At 31.1% G+C, this 21,465-nt stretch overlaps 3 protein-coding genes across 3 annotated transcripts; all 3 read right to left on the reverse strand.

Annotated features, from left to right (window-relative positions):
• Positions 1-258: 258 nt before the first annotated feature.
• LOC107069750 (cilia- and flagella-associated protein 69-like) lies at positions 259-4,014 on the reverse strand. The gene is made up of 11 exons (XM_089175991.1): positions 3,781-4,014; positions 3,272-3,704; positions 2,904-3,144; positions 2,521-2,821; positions 2,276-2,448; positions 2,060-2,214; positions 1,778-1,985; positions 1,402-1,709; positions 1,116-1,330; positions 621-1,052; positions 259-450 (listed from the first exon to the last, which is right to left on the reverse strand). Exons 1-11 carry the CDS (start codon positions 4,012-4,014, stop codon positions 259-261), a joined length of 2,892 nt encoding a protein of 963 aa, XP_089032117.1.
• Positions 4,015-4,603: 589 nt separating this feature from the next.
• Positions 4,604-10,914, reverse strand: LOC107069751 (L-lactate dehydrogenase A-like 6A). Its single transcript, XM_015327307.2, has 6 exons — positions 10,563-10,914; positions 7,753-7,870; positions 6,992-7,165; positions 6,728-6,901; positions 6,374-6,615; positions 4,604-5,939 (listed from the first exon to the last, which is right to left on the reverse strand). Exons 1-6 carry the CDS (start codon positions 10,716-10,718, stop codon positions 5,763-5,765), a joined length of 1,041 nt encoding a protein of 346 aa, XP_015182793.1. The 5' UTR covers positions 10,719-10,914; the 3' UTR covers positions 4,604-5,762.
• Positions 10,915-11,646: 732 nt separating this feature from the next.
• LOC107069752 (L-lactate dehydrogenase) lies at positions 11,647-16,028 on the reverse strand. Its single transcript, XM_089176814.1, has 7 exons — positions 15,945-16,028; positions 15,707-15,859; positions 15,509-15,626; positions 12,913-13,251; positions 12,631-12,748; positions 12,280-12,423; positions 11,647-12,190 (listed from the first exon to the last, which is right to left on the reverse strand). Exons 1-7 carry the CDS (start codon positions 16,026-16,028, stop codon positions 11,998-12,000), a joined length of 1,149 nt encoding a protein of 382 aa, XP_089032940.1. The 3' UTR covers positions 11,647-11,997.
• Positions 16,029-21,465: the final 5,437 nt, after the last annotated feature.

Below are 21,465 nucleotides of genomic sequence, written 5' to 3' on the forward strand. Positions count from 1 at the left end.
AAATAAATATTATCTCTAATTCATTTTGAATTATATAAATACAGAGGGACATTAATAATGTATGAAATACTGATGGTAAAACACTAATGGTAAGGAAGAATTTCATGATGTCGATAAAATAGTATTTCCTACTGATGGTAAAACACTAATGATAAAGAAGAATTTCATAATGTCGATAAAGTAGTATTTCTTACTGATGGTAAGAAAGGAATTTTCTTGATCAATTAACAAAGAGTGCGCTTCGAACAATATTCTCTTTTATACCTCGTTCGAATTTTTAAAGGAGTGATCTCTTTCGCAGGACAAATCTTGTGGAAAGGAATCATCGTACATAGAAGAATCAATGCACAAAAAAGAACTTGTGGAAGAAACAGGTGTATCTAGGGAAAGATCAGAATTGCTGTCAGCTGTAAGTTTTCCAGTAAAATGGAGATGCTGGTCAAAAACTGTCTGCAAAAGAAGAAGACATGTAAGACATCTATTTAAAAATAATTATTAATTATTTTTTACAGCGTAAGCTTTTAAGGGAGACACCCACTGTACATAACAAGTTTCATTTTTTTCGTACGTGAAAGCCACGTACAATTTTTAATTAATTTAAAATTGAAATGCGCGCGTACCGTAACATTAATATTATCTTGAAATGTTCTATGACACTGTTCGATATTCGTATTCCAAGGAAAGTTAAGATACTTGTTCACCATTTGAATTTGTAAATCCTTCTTTTGTAGCATATAAGATCTATCCGTTGTTCTTCGAATATATTCGATCTCATCGAGAGCATCGAATGTTGGTGCAAGCATGGAATCACGAATTTTAGCATACTCTTCCTTCTCTTCGGTTTCTTCGATATTCTTAGCATTAGTTTTAAGTTTCCTTTGACGTTCCTGAATAAAAAGACCCCAGGCATGATATCGTTGAGTCATTAGAGACATAATTTGACCATCCATTCCTAATGGTGTTACACCAAGTTGAGCTAAATACTTGCTAATCTCGACCCAAGTTTCTCCAATTTTTAATCGAAAGTAAAGATTAATGCTAGACATTGTGATCTAATATAAAAATCATTATAATTACGAACTTTCGATAGAAAACATCATTTTATATTATTTTACCTGATCTTCGATAGGTAAAGCATCGTTTAAGATCTTGTAATGGTTTCTAGCTATCTCGTATTTTTCCCCATACCTTTCGATAATCTGACAAATAGCATAAATCTTAGATCTAACCGAACCAATCATGTCGATCAATGCAGGACTAACATTGTACGTAAGGTTACTGTGATAAGTGTCGAACCATTGTTTAACACCCATCTGAGGTAACTCAAGATCTACATAAATGAATAATTATAAATAAAAATGTATTAGTTTGTTAATGATCGATCGATCATTGAAATGACACCTTCAACTGTGCCATCTGGTTGTATTTTCACACCAATTTCTTTCTCTTCTTCTCTCCAAATCTTAGTTAACAAAGACATGAATCCTTTATTTTTGTCAATACCACGCCAAGTGCATAAATAATAACCACAAAATATATTTTCACAAATATCTGATAGCAGACCAAGATACAAACATCTCACAGGATATGAAGTAACTTCGATCACATCGATTATGGTGTAAACTGTTCCCTTATCGACAAAATTCTCCACATGAATTGGACATGGTACTATGGAGCCCCAAATATAAGAACCAATTGCTAGTAGTAGACTATCATTCATTATTTTTATCTTATTTTTATTCGTAATATTTATTTGATTAAATTTTGTTAAACCTACCGTTGGTCTATGTTGAAATCATCGTCTTTTCGATAATAGATACATTTATCTAACAATTTTCTTATGATTCTTATATTTTGGTTTCCATATAAAAGTCGAAGGTCTGATACATTTCGAATTAGTTCGTCTACAGCGATAAGAATGATTGTCATAATCCTTTGATGTTCCATTGTTAATGTATTCATGTGTAAAATACGATCGATAAGATCTAGGAAAAGTGTTAGAATATTTTTTACAGTTGCCATTACTTCATTTGGAATATTATTGAAAATGTAGACTCACCGAGCAGCGTTAGAATCATTTCTTTTTCACGAAAATCTTTTAATATTACAGGGTTCTTGGAAAGAACCATGGAACATATTGCTTTGGTACAATTCATCGTCAATTTCGGTTCAAATTCAGTCGAGTTAGCGCACCATTTCAAAATTGAGATCAATCTGAAATATAACTTGAAATTAATTAGTAAAAATTTTAAATTATAATGTTGAATTAAATTACTTTTGAGTTCCATCATTGTTAACAAATTCATCCGACATTTTAGATGCCAATAGAGTCAAAGTTGATATCGCGTGTTCAAAAAGATGCCAGAATTGAGATGGACTCCAAATAGATTTTGAATTTAAATCAATGAAACGAAGTATTAATGGTAAAATATTTTGCTCGATCATGATCTAAAGAAATCAATTTATTTCAAATATTTTCTTCGCGTAATTTTTACGATTGTAATAAATAAAATTATTTACAGGGATAGACGCATTGATCTCAGTTAAATCGGAGACTATCAGTAAAAGTATTTTGAAAAAAACGAGATTCTCTTTGCTAGCAACAAATTTGATATCCTTTGACCAGACATGAATTGTACCAGAAAGACAACCATTGAAAAATGATAGGACATTGCTTGCAATACCACTGCTGATGATGATATAACGTGGAAAAATTTGAAGTATGAGAAGAATAAGCAACGCCATTTCGTTTCGAAGTTGTGCATTCAATTTACAATTCTGACTTTTGTCAACTTGTTGTTTAAATGCATAACAAAGACCCCTAAAATAAAGATAGAGATTTTACTTGTGATTTTATCGCGTTATTGTATGTATAAAGGATAAAGAAAGAAAGGGGATGATACCACATAGCGCATTGTGTTGGAGGACCAAGGTCCTTGAGACCAGCTGGTGCTTCTTTGGGAGGTAAAATAGATCTCGTCAGGTTCCATAAGATATTCATTATCAAAGACATTGTATCGTCTGAGTACTCGTCTTCTTCGAAAGGCTCGTCTGGTGGTAATTTACAAAACACTTCGGTCGAGTAAGAAAGGTCCATTCTAATTAGCAGGGGATTTAGTATACCTGCTTCTAACATTTTGTGACCTGAGTTTGTAAAAAGTCAGTTCGTAGTTTTTTTACGTATATTAAAAATAAATGAAGACTTCACATATTGAAACCTTACTTTTTGTGTAAGAAAATAATGAAGAAGAAACACCGAAGATTTACTTACAAGAAACACAGGATATGGAGGATAATAAGAAGACCAACTCCAAGATATTAGAATATGCTTCCGGCGAGGAAGTATTTAATATTTCGGTTACCCTAATGGACAGATTCGATCTTTCCATGGCAGCACGACAAAGTTCAGCCTTGACTACGAAAGAATCAGCCGGCACAGTCCTGATTAATAAAGAACGAAGGGCTTCGTGCACTTTAAGGAACTCTTGTTCGCTAGGTAAGATTGTTAATAGATAGCCAAATAATGTAAAATATTGTTCCATTATGTCTAAACAAACGAGACTCTGATAGGATGTTTCCAAAAGAGGTGGACGATTAGATAACTCAAGCATTCGATCGAGATGCGAATGATAATCTTCAACGCTTTTTGCATTTGTTGCTAAGAATTCTAATACTTTGATTACCTTTGGTAAATGTTTTACCATCTAATTAAAATAATAGGAAAAGATAATTAAAGAAGGTAATTAATTATTAATTTTTAAAATTCATGTGGAAGGATACGTAAGCCCGATCGCTGAGATATTCCTGATAATCGTACAACAGTCTAGAGATTCGTGATACATCATTTTGAGTTACCGGATCGGATATAAGTTCATGCAATTTATTTACAACGTAATCCACGTCTATTTCTCGACATTTTTTTCGGCCAAATTTGGTGCTATTAGGACAAGAACAATCGATAGTTTTTCGTGAAGATATTATCTTCCTTCTATCCTGATATTTCTTCTCCTCCATCAAATAAAATCGTTCAGGTAAATGTATGAGTTACAAATACTGTTAAAAATAATAAAAAGAATATTAATTAAGAGTCTAACACCTAAAAGTCAAGTTAAATTAAGTCAATGCTTTTATTTCTATTAGCATCGAAACAAAAGAAAGCCAAGTGCACTTCTCAACAGCCATTCAAATTAACAGGGGAGAAAAAAATAGCAGGTGGCGCGAATATCAAAGAATACAAAAGTCTATAGAAGCCCGCAAGATCAGGTTTTGTATAAAAAAATTATCATAGGTAGAACACCATGACCACCAGTGGGTTATAGTAGGTCCTTTACGGGATGACGGTACAATATTATCAAAGAACGGTACAATACTGTCAAAGAATATAGTATTCTACATACTTTCGTCCACTGGTGGTCCCAGGATCCCTAGTCCCTAACTAAGATGATTTTTTTTTTTACATGAAAACTGGCCTTGAAAGCTTCTATATATAATTTTGTATTCTTTGCTAATATTAATACTTCTCTTATTGCGTTTCTTCAGTCGATAAGTTAGAAATCTTTGCTTTTATGTGAATTTTGTGAGTTATTTTTTAATTTATTTGATTAATTTACTTGTTTCAAATAATTTCTAGGTTTTACAAAAATAATATTTCTAAGATTTAATAACATAAATTATTAATAATTTACTATGAGATATTCGGGATCGTTTACGAACCTTATGGAAAGAGAACTGGAGTTTCTTTCCAAAATAGGCTTTACAGTAGAAAGGAACGTATTTCATTGGTCGTAAGCATGTCTTATTCGTTGCATAAATATATATGTATAAAAACAATGACATGATCGAAAAGAAGAGGGAATCCTTTGTTGAATTTATTTTGTTAATACATAATTCGGTCTAATTATTTTCTTAAACTTTATCTGTCAATTACATTAGACCTAAAAATGAGTTTCATATGAGTATGTAAAGTTGTAAACATTAATAAGACAACAAATTATTCTTATATATTGACTTGCTTACTGTTAACAATCGGTTAGTTTAGTTTTGAAAGAGCTTGTATATATAAGTAGAAGTATAGACCCTATACTATACGTTCGTATACGTTCGAATCAGAAGGTAGACCAATAAAGCAATTACATTTGCATAAGCAAAGCTGATTTGACTTTGAAATGCGCGAGAACTAATTGAGTTCTCTCTCTTTCCTTTCTCTTAGTTAACGGACGATTCACCACGACCACATATATGGGATCTTTGTATATTGTATATCGAAAGCACTTTATTAAATAAGCAATCGATGAGTCGTCCTCTCGAGATATCGATTGGATTGAGTCTAACACGCCCTTCTTCGAATGGTGTTTCGTTGGTTGACTGTTGTGAGACGAAAGATAGATATCTATATGAACAAGTGTATTGCTAACGAATTACCCTATCCTACCTTGCTAACAGCACTAAACCAACCGTCTTTGTATATTTAATGACGATCGTTTTATCATTCGACGACTCGATCTTTCCTTCAACGAGCTTAACCATAACGGGTCCTATTAATTATCAATCTTTGTTATTAATCTTTATTAATTGGCTCTTGTTTTTGATATCCTTAGTAATCTTGAGTACTTGTTTTTTATTTTTTATTTTTTATTCATTACTTTCAATTAAGTAAATTTTCTATTAAACTTCTATTTTGTAATATTATTGTTCGATATATACATAAATTATATACTATAACCAATAATTTCTCAAATAAAATATTATGTGAATATTAAGATTTAGAAAAGATTTTCCAAAGTTGATTTCTGCATTTCGTAGATTCGACGACAGGAGTTTTCCATCATTTCCTGTTCTTCTTTTGTATAGAGATATCTTACGAGAGACTGTACACCATTTCGACCAATTATACAAGGCAATGACATGTAAACGTCCTTGTCTAAACCATGTCGACAACCCTAAAATTGTAATTTTTTCGTAAATGATAATATAAATTCAATAATTTTAGTAATTGAGACGTTGAAATTTCAAAAAGATTAAAACTCGACTTTTAGAATTATTTGAAAATATTCTGTTATTAAAATGTTAGAGCAATATTTAATTTGTTATATTTAAAATCAATTTTTGTAATAATCAGATTAAACATCATTACATAACAACCATAATTCGCGATTAATAAAATAATATTGCGATTATAAATTGAGATATAATGTGCAAAATTTTATTAAAATCGGTTCAGTAGTTTAGGAGTCCATTGCGCACAAACAACATGACACGTCATTTATATATATTAAGAAGATATGTAGCTAAAGTGCAATTAATCAAACACTTAATGTCATGCATCCCATTAAAAAATAGTACTGTAATTAAACTTAATATAATGATAATTAACCTTAAGATACGTCGACACTGTCACACAGATACCCGTGTTTCTCACAATAGCATCAACTATCTCACTAACGCAGATTCCAACTCCCCAGTTGTAATAACCTTTACCAGTGATGATGTCGCTATCAGCGTCTATAACTTTAGCATGCAATTCTCCCCAAGCTTCAGGATCCGTCTTCGTACCAATCTCTTTGTTGATGTCCTTCAGTTTCATGCCCATTACACCGACAGCGGACCAAATTGGTACTGGTTGAACAGAAGTAAGATGGTGTATGATAAATCGATGAAATATATTTCTAACGTCTTACTTGGGAACTATAATGTGAACGAAGAAACAAAACGTTCCATTACTTATTACCGGATGACGATCCATTTTCTCCGATGATAGAAGCTTGAACCGAATTAGCAGCTAGTCCCAATTTGTCTGCTATGAAATATTGAAATCTACAGCTGTCCAAAAACGTTCCAAGGCCAATAACTCGATTTGGTGGGAAACCTGAGAGTTTCATAGCCACGTTCGACAATATGTCAACTAGAAAATAAATATATAACAAGGTCATTATCATAGGTGTTGCTTATGTTTGATCTAAAAGCTTCAGTTTTTAATGAATTGTGTACCAACCTGGATTGGTAACAATTACTAAGACACTGTTAGGTGCATATTTGGTTACATTAGGTACGACGACTTTGAAGGTAGTTAAATTTTGCTGGAGGAGTTCTGTGGGATCTTGATTCGCTTGAGATTTATCTCCCAATGTGATCACGCATACCGCGGCATCTCTTGCCAAGGCGTAATCTAACAAAAGGGAACGTTAAGGTTCATGTGTGTGTGTGTGTGTGAATTGGAAAAAAAGAATATAATTGGATTGACGATTAAGAGAAGATTAAACTGTTGAGAAATATAACAAATTTATTATTTCGGCGACGAGGAAACGTCTTATTGTCTAGGATAATTATAACTTCTTTATCATTGGCTTAAGAGAAAAATAGAGAGTTAACAACAAAAATTCAAATAATCTTTGTAGATATTTCATTGGATAATTTTAGGTCAAATGGTAATAATAAAAATTAACAGGTACTTATAAAATAATATTGCGATTATAAATCCTATCTTTCAAGTTGGATGAAACTGTACACAGTGTGCAAAATTTGATTAAAATCGGTTAAGTAATTTAGGAGTCCATTGCGGACAAACAACGTGACACGTCATTTATATATATATTAAGAAGATTTATAAAATCTACTAAGAAAAAGCAAATAAAGTTTAGAAACGTTCTAATATAATAATTCATAGATAATTTATTGATCAATCATCTAATAATATAATATAATGAAAGTATAATAAATGATTCGATTATTTGAAAACAACCTTTTTAAAGGTACCTTTAGTTCCAATGATCTTCGGGTTGCCTAGGAAAGCAGCAGCGTGTCCAATGTCTTCAGCTTCCGCTTTAGCAAGATCATCATTTGTATCTATGAAGACCAGTTCTGAGGCTAGACGCTACAACAAATCGAAAAATAGAAATAAAAGTAGAAAGATACTTAAAAGGAATTAGGTGAAAATAAGTGGAGACAGGTGATAGTAATTAATACCATCCTTGTATTCTCTACGCGGATGTTGATAGTTATTAGTGGTAATGGCGAATGAGCAACCTTGTTATAAAGTACGTAGGGTGAATCGTTACGCAATCGAGCGCATCAAGCCCTCACGGGAATCGCATTAGGCTTCCACGTGCGAGCTATCGATCGTCACTCAGGACAGCAGGCGATCCCTTAATGCGTACGATCGTTAGAGCATGATCATTTTTTATTTTTTACTTTTTTTTTTTCTTCAGCTATGCCTTTTTGTAATATAAAACTTTGTCTGTTTGCTCGTCGACGCTTTGTCTTACGTGTAATCATTCATTCTTTTGAATAATTATACTATTTCTTTTTTTCTCTCTCTCTCTCCTTCATTTTAATCTTTTTTCTTTTATTTTCATTATTTAGGATTACTTACAATACTTTTCGACGTTTATTTAATTTTTGTAATGTTTATTTTGAGTTTATATACTGTTCATTGGAATTTTTATATGAAAATGTTTTGACTGCTTCTTAATTATATTCTTAATTATATTTCTCTTCTCTCTTCTTAATTATAATTCATATTGAATGAAGTTGATTCATTTAATTGTAAATTAACAAAACTTTCAACATTCAACTTATTGACCAATCCAATATAAATGTAAAACGCAAAGAAAAAAAGATGTTTAAAAGTAAATGATCGTCCTTTCTATGTTTCAAACTATAAAAACATTCAATGGGGAGTTATAAGAAATCCTCTTCCTCCTTTCCATCAAAAAAAAAAAAAAAAGAAAAACATGGTTTTCGTTTTAACAATTCATTCTCATCGTCAACCGTGTAAATGACATCATAAAAAAGCAATAGCCCCTATTTTCTTGTAACTTAACATTAGAACAAATTTTCCTTCATCGAATCGATTTGAAAAAGCTTCTAGTGTTTCCTGACCTTTTCGTCCTTCCACCCTTCGTCCCTTAAGAACAGATGGACACATTTTTCTCTGACATCTGGCGCTTTCACGCGTTAAGACATAACTGTGCGGCGAACTACAAAACCGGATTCTTAATTTATCGCATCACACCTCCTGTATTTCCAATCTGTTATTCCCCATGCCTGTTAATCACCATACTTCATCAAGCATGACTTCCGCTATAATGCCAATGAGCATTCCAAGTCTTGAGAGAGTCATTTACTTTCAAATATACATTTTTGTTTTGTTTTCAAGGATTTCATTACAATTATTTCATTATTATTTTTATATTTTTTCTTGTTTTATTTATTTAACATTATTTCTACCACGATTTTGTGTATACCTATCATAAGTATAGTAGCATTTTGATGATAGTTATTTAAAGATTAATTTTTTTTTTAATTTTTTCAATAGTCAACAATTTGTTAAAGAACAACGATTGAACTAATGATAATAATTTTAACTAAAAATTTTAGAATGGTATCCCTTGACAGTTTCAGTAATACTATTCAGTATATACTTATACTGCAGTAATACTAATTTTTTCAGTAATAATACTACATTTGATTAAAATATAATTTGCTACTATTATTATATTAATATAATAATTAGCTTATGAATAATTTTATAAAAAATCATTGATAAAAGGTCTTGAATATTATTATTCATTACTATTATTATAAATAATTAATTTTATAAGGACCGTATTTTCGGTATATTCGTAATAATAAGACATTTAGATTATCGTTTATATGAAATCTCTTGACAAGAGAAAGAGAGAGAGAGAGAGAAAATGATTTGCTCAGGAAAATGCAAATGGAAGGGAAATCGGTTAAGTTTTTGGATGAGAAAGGACGATAAGAGGTGGTCAACTATGTCCTCGCGGACAGGTATGGATTTCAGCTTCCTTCGTAGGTGACTAACATAAATCAGTGTTCCTTTGGGTATCCTGCGGGGGCGCTTGGTCGACGTGTAAATGCTCGCGTTACGATCCGATAACGAGCGAAAGGAAGCACGTTCCTTTTCTTTTTCTTTCTCTCTTTCCTTCACCCTTTTTCTCTCATTCTTGCTTCTTCTTCTTCTTCTTCTTCTTCTTCTTCTTCTTCTTCTTCTTCTTCTTCCTCACGTAGCCAAATTTCCTCTTCTGGTCTTTCGTTGGTCATTTGCATAATAGCCTTTTTGATCCAGCACACTAACGAGCCTACATTCAGGATCCCATTCCCCATAAACGTAATACATGTATATACACAAGTGTATACACGTATACTGGGTGATTCATAAGTACATGTCTATATTTCATGGTGTTCATTTAAGATAAATTTTGAGCAAGTATCGAATTGACTTAATCAAGGATAATGTTATCAATCAATTATTTTCATCTCAAATTAGTTCTTATTAAAACATAACAAACAAAATATTTTATATTAATAAAATAAATTATATTTTAATGTAATATGAATTTAGGTTAAATTAGTGTTTATAAATATTGTTGTTGTTGTTGTTTTTTTTTTTTCAAAAAATATTAATATAAGCAATAAGATTTAAATTGTAATTTTATACGAGTATTAAGAGTTTACATTTCGAAAAATATAATTTATGGGAACAAAAAAATGGTCTTAAATGAAATGTCTTTCAAATAAAAATGATATTTTAAGTAAAGTACCTTAAATAGAATAGCAATTGCCGTAGCAACTCCAGTATGACCGCTACCAACAATAACGATCTTCACCCTATGATCGTCTGGAAAATATTCTGCATGTTTAGTTAACAAGAACGATGCTGTATTTTTGGTATCGTATTTTCGTTTTCCTTCAGCCATTTTTGTTAAAAGTTAGGTTAATTTTTTCACTGTTAGTCTCGTTTTATCGATATTTTGACATTTTAAAGAAATCTAAATAAAATCTAAATCATGATTAGAGACTTGTAATTTTTAATATTATTATTAATTTAATACTATCTAACGTTACAAGATACTAAAAGGTTAAAACAATGACAAACTTGAAAAACTTTCGTTCGAGATATCGTAATACTCGTATCTCATGTATTTACGACTTGAAATTAGACCCGAGTTTGTCGTCGTAAGATTATCTGAGTTACTTATCTTAAGATTAGAAAACTATTTTTTTGTTGTTTTTTTGTTTGTTTGGATTTACGATCACTGTTGAATGGAAACTGTAACAGATGATTATCTTCTAAACTATTTAAGATATTCTAAAACCGATTTTAGTCTGTGTATACGTTTATATTCTACTGTCTAAATGATTTGATACATAATCTTAAAATTTATATTTAAAATTTATATTCAAATGAATATTTAAAATAACATTTTGACAATCGTTAGAGAATTATTAGACTTTTTAATTTTTAATACTAATTTTAAAGTTTGTTGACTTAACTAATTATTAAATAAAGTAATGTTACATTTTTCAAAATAGTTTTTATTGTATTTCGTAACAACCTTAGGTGTCCATCATTATCTAAAAACAACAAGAAGAATTTAATTTAAAACATAAGATATTTGAAAAATAACCAGACATATTGGAAATTAAATTTCCATAATGTTTTCGAAAACAGCGAGCGCGTCCCACCTGTGCGATATTGCAGCTGCCGATGGCACGCACTATTTCTTATAACCGATCGATGCTACTTTTTGCGGGGGAGAAGTTTTTTTTTTCTCTATGCATATACAGTTGCACGTGCAATATGTATAATACGAAACGTTGAAGTTTCTATAAAAAAAGAAAAAATGCAAAACTTCCATCTGCATGCAGGTCACGCTAACAACATCCGAACTAACTACGAAAGAAATTTGTCTTATCTCGTAAATATGAAGCAGAAACTCTTGATAAGTGTGACTTTCTTTAGATAATTTAACTCCTTTGGTATTATAGTTTATTAAAGAGTTTGACTACTATCATTTAGTCTACCAATCAAATATACGAACGTAAGAAAACCGGTTACCAACTTCTCTAACGTTACTTTCTATTTTTTTTTTCTTGTTTTTTCTTTTTCTAACATTTATATCACAGCTTGATCGTTTCGCGAGTTCAACAGTTTCCGGTGATTCATGGTTTTGCAGAAGTTTTCCTTTATCTATTCTACTTCTCAACATCTTCACTAACTTCCTGTAGAATACCAGATTCACGTAATGTGTTTCTAATACTATCAGCACATGCTTGAACTTCTAATTTCTCTTGATCAGTTAATTTTTGTCGTACTGTACAATGAACACCTTCTCGGCCAATCACACAGGGTATTGACATGTAAACATCATTGTCTATACCTTGGTTACTACTCTGTAAATGTTTATATTTTTTTAAATAGTTATTTGCTTAAAATGGGTGTATTGTTAGTAGAATTTGTTAATATATAATATTAACGTATTTCTTACACATATATGTGTAGAAACTGGTAAAACGACTTTTGTATTTCTGATTATTGCATCAACGATTTCTGCTGTGCAAATGCCGGTAGCCCAACAATTTGGGCCCTTGTCACCTTTCATTTGATTTAATACTGCATCACTGAAAAGATCTTTTTTTTTTAAATGTATACTTAATGTACACATGAAATAATACTTTTACAGTCACCATAGGTTAGTAAATGTAATCATGTTGTTTTTAGTGTGAATAAATAAATGTAATATTTTTGGAGTTAATTAAATACAATAAATCTAATAATTATGCAGATAGTTTGAGCATGTAATTAGTGTGATAAAGAAAAATGAATACCTTTGATGAACTGATTCTGTAACTTCGTACCACTTTTCTGGATCATCTTTATCACCCATTCGAGAATTTATATCTCGTAATTTTAAACCTGCTACATTAATGCTTGACCAAACTGGAACTATAACAAAATGTTATGTTTAATTTTGAATAGATAGATCAGTGTACTAATTTTTTACACTATAATTACTGTTTTTCTTTACTATTTTATATACAAAGTATCGGGCAATCTAGTGTTAATAGAGTTCGAAATAAATGACAAAATTATGATTTAAATTTCTATACCAGACGTGTTTCCTTGCGCACCAATACTCATGCAGTTAATAGAAGACCGTGCAATTCCAATTTTTTGGCTCATAATATCTTGAAATCTGGCACTGTCAAGAAGAGTTCCAATACCAAGTACACGATTTGGGGGAAATTTGGAAAGTTTAAAGGCAATGTAAGACATAACATCAACTGGTTCTGTCACTATCAATAAAACTCCACTGCAAACGAATTTTGTTATTGGTGGTATGATCTTTTTAAAAATTTCCAAGTTATCTTTAACGTTTGGCTCTTCGTTTGAACGTTTTTCTGGAGTTGTTATAATCACCACAGCAGATTTTTGTAACATGCTTACGTCTGTAAAAAACGTATCGAATTTTTAAATGTATATATTATATGTGTGTGTATATTTTTGTTGGTGCTGACAATCTTAATATATATAAATGACGTGTCACGTTGTTTGTGCGCAATGGACTCCTAAACTACTGAACCAATTTTAATAAAATTTTACGGTATAAGGTAATTCGTTAACTTAAAGACGTGTGTATCGGATTGATTGTGAGCCACAGCAACGCGTGGCGGGGCACCCCTAGTAATTCTATATGTATTAAATATTTATTTACTTATATGTGATTATTTCAAAATGAGTACCCTTTTCATCAAACGGAATATGTCTCTGTCAGAATTTTCAATAATTTTTATTACAAATGTCTATCTGTCAAATCAGACGAATGGCTTCATTTTTAAAATTCACTAATCGTAAAAATGATGAACCACATTGCTGGTTATTCATTGCAATGTAAATTAAAATGAGAACGAATAGTTAAAATCTAATAATCTTTCGTGAAAATGTTTCTTTTTAAAACGTCTTATTCAATCGCACGATCATTGGTCTCTTGGAAAAGAGGCAGAATACAATATGCTTGAAAAGATCAGAAAATCTTTGCTTTTCAAAATTCTTTCTCGACAAGATCCATCGATAAAGACGTGCCAAGTAGACAATTCCAACACGAGAATGTTCGAGAAGAAAACTACACATACGTGTTAACAGCACATTCATAAAGATGACAAAGTTACTTTGAATAACGGTAGTTTGTATCTCCTTCCTGAAAAGAAATTTTTTTTGAGACCGATGTTGTTACAGATAAAATACAGTGAGGACGTAAAAAAAAAGGTCGCCTTGTTACATTTCTTTGCGGTAATTGTTACGTAAAAACAAGATCTCAGCGTGTCGACAAACTACTCTACTCGGATAAGCTTCTTTTTCTTTTTTCTCAGAACTAACAAAATTCGTTGAAGTATCCATGTTTTAGGTTTACATTGTTTTTTTCTTTTTTTTTATTCAAATTCGTTCTTTTTAGAGAATAAAAAAATTTTAAGTTTTTATTATATATGTTATATTTCCTTTTTAAAATTTATATATACAGTATAATGTTAGATTTTATTATAAATTCCAACAGAAACCAACAAATCATGGTTACACGAGGAGATGCTAAAATTCAAAAAAAAAAAAAAATGAAAAAAGAGTCACAATAAAACGTGACCGTCCTGTTTTTCAACCGCATATAATACACACGAACTACCAAAAATAAAATGACATAAAAAAGAAAAGAAAAAAAAAACAGAACTTACAAGAGAAGACAGTAGAGAAAGTAAGAAAGAAAGACAAGGAAAGAAGAATCCCATAAAGAGAAATCCTAAAAACATATCGTGATGTCGATCCTGAGGTAGATAAATAAGAGTAGTATGAAATTTACGAGCTTGTCCGTGGAAAGCTCGAGTGTAACGCTTTGCCGTCGTCAGGGGGTTTGTGCCGCGTGTAAGCAAGCGGCAATGTAGATGAGAACTGAGATTAAAGGGACAGGCACAGAGAGAGAGAGAGAGAGAGAGAGAGGGAGAGAGAGAGAGGATCCGGATCTTGAAACTCGCTTCCACAACCCAAAATTCATCCCCCTCCTCTTTCCTATACCATTCCCCATAGCCCTTTCCCCTGTTCAACGAGCATCGTTTCTGAGCCAGTGCACGTTGACAGGGGTCCCCATGACGAGTAGAAGCCAATGCGACGGGTCATCTTTTAAAATGGGCATCCGATCAGAGACGATGATCGCGACGCACGCCGGGCCTCATCAGTCGGGACATATCAATCTAAAATTTCGGGAATTTGTTCTTCTGTCTTCTGGATCAGATAGAACGTTCTATACATTGTAAGTTTTATATATGTAAATCTTCCGTATGATGATGATGATGATGATGATCACCGAGCCGTGATAAACATAGTCAATTTTTCTTTGATCAGTTTTTCTTCTTTGTAGGTTTTAGTGAATTTAGATTTGTGACTAATGTTAGATGGTTCTGAGACTTTGGCTGACTCTGAGTCATTTAGGAAATATTCACTTTTGGGAATTCGTATTTTGATGTATGATTTAATCTGTCATACTACGTGAGAAATTTTTGGTGACTCATAATAAGTCAATTTATGCATTCGTAGAAGTTTACTGTATTATTTTCTTTTTCTTTTTCTTAAGAATAAAAGGAAATTACACTTTTTATGAATTTATTAGTTTCAAAATTAGAAAAGGTGCCTTAATTGTCATGATAATCAAAGAAATCCTACCTGAAGTACCGGTCACTAGAGGGTTTCCTAGAAAAATCCCAGCATGACGAATATCTTCAGCCTCAGCCATAGCCCTGTTCTCATCTTTGTCGAATAAACAGACCTCGCTCGCAATTCTCTGCAAACCAAATGTGGTAAAACGTTGGTATCGAATGAGTGTTCACAAGTAGGGCGTTCAATATTATAGGGTATACCAACCCTCATGAGAATTGCGATTGCACATGCCATTCCAATCTTTCCAACCCCAACGATAGATACTTTTACGCGATGGGGATACACTTCACATGGACCAAGCATGGTTGTTATTAAAGCATTTTTTGTACTGGTCGTTGTAATTGGTATTTGGTCAATCTACAACGAAATAATCAATAAAAGGGGGATGAACGAGTATTATTATAATGTATTGAGGTTATAAGGTATTCTCATGAGTATTTACATCATCATATTCAATATCATCTTGAGCTTTTGAATTGGTCTTGTTGTTGATTAGGTTGTTTTCTTTTTTATTATTGTTTTCCATCTCGTGTGATTAAACAAATCTGAAATTACAAATGATGGTTATTAGTTTTGTAATAGATTGCTATTATTTTTATGTAGACGTCTAGGGGTTTAGCTATTAATAAATGAAATTAAAATAGGTTATAGCAGATTTCATGTCACTAAGTTTACCCATCCAAATATTAAACCTTGCATAATTATTATTGAATGTGTTAATAGTATTATTTTAGTAATTAGTCGTATTTATTTTAATAGGTTTGTCAATGACGTTGACTGTTTGAAAATTAACGTTCACCCGTTTGCTGTATATTTATTTATTTTATAGTAGATACCTGTATGAGTTTGGTTAATATGTTAATACCGTTGAAATTGTCAATACAAAAAATGAATACTATAGTTATTTATTTAAACATAAAATATGTAACATTATTTTAAACAATACCGATGAAAATAATTATTATTTATTTACATTACAAATTACAAATAAATTCCCATTTATTGGCTAGTACAATACATGATTATATACGTTTTACAATTACCAATAAATCATGTTATTAAATATTATTATTCCTTAATCATTCCAAAGTACGTAGACTAGTAACATAAATTTCCCTAAACGCAATCAATTTTTTCGGAAGCAAACGATAAAGTGCAATTTCTTAGCAAACTAAAATAGAAGAGATAACCAATGAAACGTAGTTTCAGATCGCCCACGCACAATAGCACGAGGTTATTACTTTTTCCATGATCTTTGCCGGTGCGAGAAAGACGAAGAGAAAACGTTTAAGAAAGAAAGACTGAGAACTTAAAAGAAGAGTGGAAAACCTTAAGCGGGATGAAAATAACGATGGAAGTTATCCGCTCGAGCTCGCTGTAAATTACCCGCAGGTAGTCGCCTCAGGAGCCACAGGTACATCGCTGTGGGTTGCCTCACACACATATATATATATATATATATATATCTACGCATGCGGATTTATAGACACTAACATTTATGCATGCACAACGTCTCTAATATATGTTATTTTCAAAATGGGAATGACCTGTTAGCCGATTTCCACGCTCTATCGTATTATTTTACTCCTTACCCTGCAAGAGTTAGAATAATTAAAGAATGAAATTATGTTTAGAGATATACAGGGTGTACCAATTTATTTGACTATTTATAACGTATTCGTTATTTTTGATATTATATAAAACAGCACTTTTTTGGAACGACAACATTAATTAAACCAGTAAATTTAATGAGGAAAGAAATGTTTTCTAAAAGTTATTTTCTTATCGATATTCTCTCAATATTGAATATATTATTGGATTGTATATAATATTGTTTATTCTATATTAGGATTTTCATTTAATATTGGTTTTTATCTATTATTCGATTGTGTTTACTATTCTATATACCTTTAGATTCGGTTACTATTACATATAAATGGTCCGCTTATTTTGTAAGTGGCCTAAATCCATTTGTCAAGTATTATTTTCCGGTTGCATATATATTATTTTTATAGATAAATGAATTTCCCATACAATAGCGCTTCAAACGACAATTAAGAAAATTATGGCAATAAATTATCTATGAGATTCACATTAATATCAATATCAATCGGTAGTGCAGGTTACTCTAGAAAAAAAAATATGTATTAACATTGAAATATACGTAATAAAATAAATAATCATTATTCTATTAGATTTGTTCATAAGTATGTTCTATTCTTTCTAATTAGAAGAACAAAACTACAGTTTCAAACGTACGGATTTATAAGTTAGTCGAATACATCATATTATATACAATATTATGAATCGAAGGTTAATGTGTCTTCATAGCTCAGATAGTAGAGCGCTCGCTCGGCAAGCGAAAGGTCCTGGGTTCGAGTCCCAGTCTAGACAACCGAAGCCCAAATTGGTCCAATAGTTTTATCTGTGCATGGTATGTAATGTATTTATAAGTAGGTCCTTCACTCTTCCTCCCTGTTTCATCATCTGAAAAATCATACACTTGTAAAAGGTACCATGCGAGTGTGTATATTTCAGAAGAAATAAAGGAAGTAGTTTAGAGACAATATAAATACTTACTACGATGAACTGATAAAATATTTGAATAATTTGGTCCAAAAGTTGTTCTTAGGTAGCTCAGATGGACAGAGCATTCGCCCGAAAATTAAAGTGAAGTTTGAAGATCATATTTTTTTTTTTAGAGATTACATTTTTCTAACTAATTGATCTCATAAATTATATGCTTAAATTAGGTAAATAAATATATACTAATAAGAAAAAAATAATTATTTTTATGAAAAAATAAAATAAATAGTCATTCGATTAAAACTAAATTCAATATTATTACAGCTAAAAAAATTTTGTTCGTTTGACTAGTGTAATCAACATCGTGTCGATTCGACTAAATAATTTGATTATACTGATTTCAATGAGGAATACACATCTAATTGGTTAAATGTATTTTATGTATGTAATAAATATATGGTAATAATGAAAAAAAATTCTCTTTTCACAAATGGTATGCAACATTGTTTTAAAAATTTTGCTCGTATAATCTCAAAGGACTGAAATATTTCAAATTAATTAAAGTTGATTTGGTACACTATGTATGTATATAGGTATATTTATAAACGTATATAACTATGTATCTCTGGATAAATGGTAATTTTTAATCGACGATAAGAGTAATAAGAGTCAACGCAAAGATTGCCTGAGCGTGAAGCTAAAGAATCATAAAATAAAAGAAAAATGATATCGTAATGTCGATTATCTTTTATCGAAAACGATCGAATAGGGTTAAGAGTCGTCGTTTAACGATCATTAAAATCAACGAACGTTGTATCGAAATGTCTTGATGATTATCGAGAATGGTAGTTCGTCTTAATTTCAATTAATTTATATGCCGATAGATAGAGACCCTTATCGGCTCTTATATTTCAGTATACAAGAGGGACTCGTTAAATCGCTTGAGATAAAGAATGAGAAACAGAAAAGAAGTTCGACAATTAGGAGGATAAAATGTATCGTTTTTGATAGTCAATGTATACAAGAAAATAATATATAGTAGATTGGAGAATAGATATTTTTAATACTAATAACTTCGAAGAAGCAACAAAATGATTTATTTGTGATACATTTAGATTTACAATCACTGAATCTTGCCTAGTACCAAGAGATTGTTTTATTGCTGTTTGACATAAAGATATTGAACAGTTTTCTTTAACAACACTTTAAAAATACAGAAGCCGTTAATGTGTACATTACCAAGGTAAAATGCGGGAAACTTTTAATTTCGCACGTTGACAGATCCAATCGGTTAATCTGTAGATTAGTTAAGTTATGTACATATTAACAGCTTTAGCGGTAACATATATATTTATGTGTCGTCATATAAAGTCGTCGTCACAAACTTGATAATGAAGGATATAAAAATTATGCAAGGATGAAATATACAATACTATTTGTATAAAGAAAATTTGAAACAAGGATTATATTGTTTAAAAAAGTTGAATGTATCGTTTCTTCGATAATATTTTTCCTCTTACGCTTGCGTGCGGTGAGAATGAGCGATTACTAAATTATAACTGACCCTTAGATAAGATCGCCGAGCCATAATTGCAGGACTATTCATACATTATTGGCTCGTATATTATTTGACGCGATTCAATAACTCCGAAGTGGGATATGCATGGAAGTTACGATGTTATCTTACCGTCGTTAAGCCGCATTCGCAATATCGATCGATATTGATAAATGGCCGCGTTTAAGGTCCTAAGTTGTTTTTCTTTTTTAACTGATTATTAACGTTAAAATTGAATGCGTCCGAAAGAACCTTTTGGGTTGGGTCCTACTACCGTCCAGCAGAAATCACGTGTGAAAAAAAGGAACGATACCTCTCGGTGAAAAGAAATGATTCATTAACCGATTGTATAATACTTTAATATCAGATTATACCTGAACGAGTTTGATATATTTTTCAATTTTTTTATTTCTCCGATTGTTTTATTAAATATATTAATTAATTAGAGGAAAGGGAGGGTATTATCATTAATTTTATAATATTATAGAAACGTTTAACAGTTTATGATTTTGTCTGTTTCATTTATTTTAGTATCAATGAGTACCTTAAGCCCTTCAAATATTAAACTCTTTTTCTATACCACCCTTTATAAAAATTCTATCATTTCTTTTTATCGAATAAACGATTTATATTCAACAATTTATAAAACTGATCGGGATTCTCTTACGTGTTTGGGTAAAATGTTATATAAAATAGAAACAAATTAAAATAAATATGAAAGAAATATCGTTGATTTTTGTTGAAATTATATACGATTTTCATTAAATTACTTAAAAAGAAAATCCATTTCTTTTGAACGAAATCTGCGTCTAAACTATTCTAGAACTTAGTGATAGTACAGAATTAGACTAATTTTAGATTTAATTATGATATGCTTATGCTTACGAGTTTAACGATATGACATTATGATAAATGTAATCTTTCTGAAAGAGCTTTCCTTTTCCTAAATGTTTCTAGACGAATCTGTATTATCTTTCTTAGAAAATAATAGAATTCTTAGAATTGTTGATTAAACTTATGCAAAAATATGAATACATTAATGAATATATTTATATATTGAGAAAAATTTAGAATGCTATAGTTTCACGGTGTTTAAGCACAAGCCGTTTATTTTAACAACATAAATTTGATTTATTTAATTTTACGTTTCGAAATAATTGTTTGTATGATCGTTGTTAGGTGTCACGTTTACTCTAATTTTGAAGAAAAATTTTTTAAAATGACTTATGAAAACAGTAAATATAATAAGAAAGAGAAAATAGGTAAAGGTAGAAGAGATTGGTGGTTGATAAGAGTGTCTCGTCGATAGGTACGATTTAGCCAAACGACGATGCAAACGAGTTGCATCTCCGGTTGCTCACAGACAACAAAGATAGTTCAGGAAGGTTGGTCGTAAGCAACCGATCTTCTCGTAGGAGTTGCAGTCAACCGATCCAGACATCGACTAGCGCATGCCTCCGGTGCACAATGGTCGGTAGTAGTACTGCAGCTGATACAAGTATGTTCGTCGTGCAACCGGAATTTTAATTGGCTATTTGTTTGTCCGCTACACTTGGCGGTGATGCTATTGTCCGTTCTACTGGATAAGAACAAACACACCACCCTTCTTTCTCCTTATTCTATCCTTTTACTTTTACATAGGTTTCTTCATGCTCGATTTTTAACATGAAGGTTAGTATTAACCCTACTTTAAACGAAGTATTCCCTCTAGTCGGTAATCATGAATAGGAAAAAAAAAAGAATTGTTTTAACTAAAAATTCATGCAAACATAAGTTTACGTTAACAAGTATTATACATCTTGAGACTTTGTCTCTGTTATTATAGAAACAATAAAGATAAGTTGATTAATTAAACATTACTGTATATAGTATACATCTACTA

Source organism: Polistes dominula, unplaced genomic scaffold (assembly GCF_049000335.1).
Source record: "Polistes dominula isolate Pdom_NZ unplaced genomic scaffold, Pdom_raw_medaka contig_32, whole genome shotgun sequence".
In the NCBI taxonomy this organism is placed as follows: domain Eukaryota; kingdom Metazoa; phylum Arthropoda; class Insecta; order Hymenoptera; family Vespidae; genus Polistes; species Polistes dominula.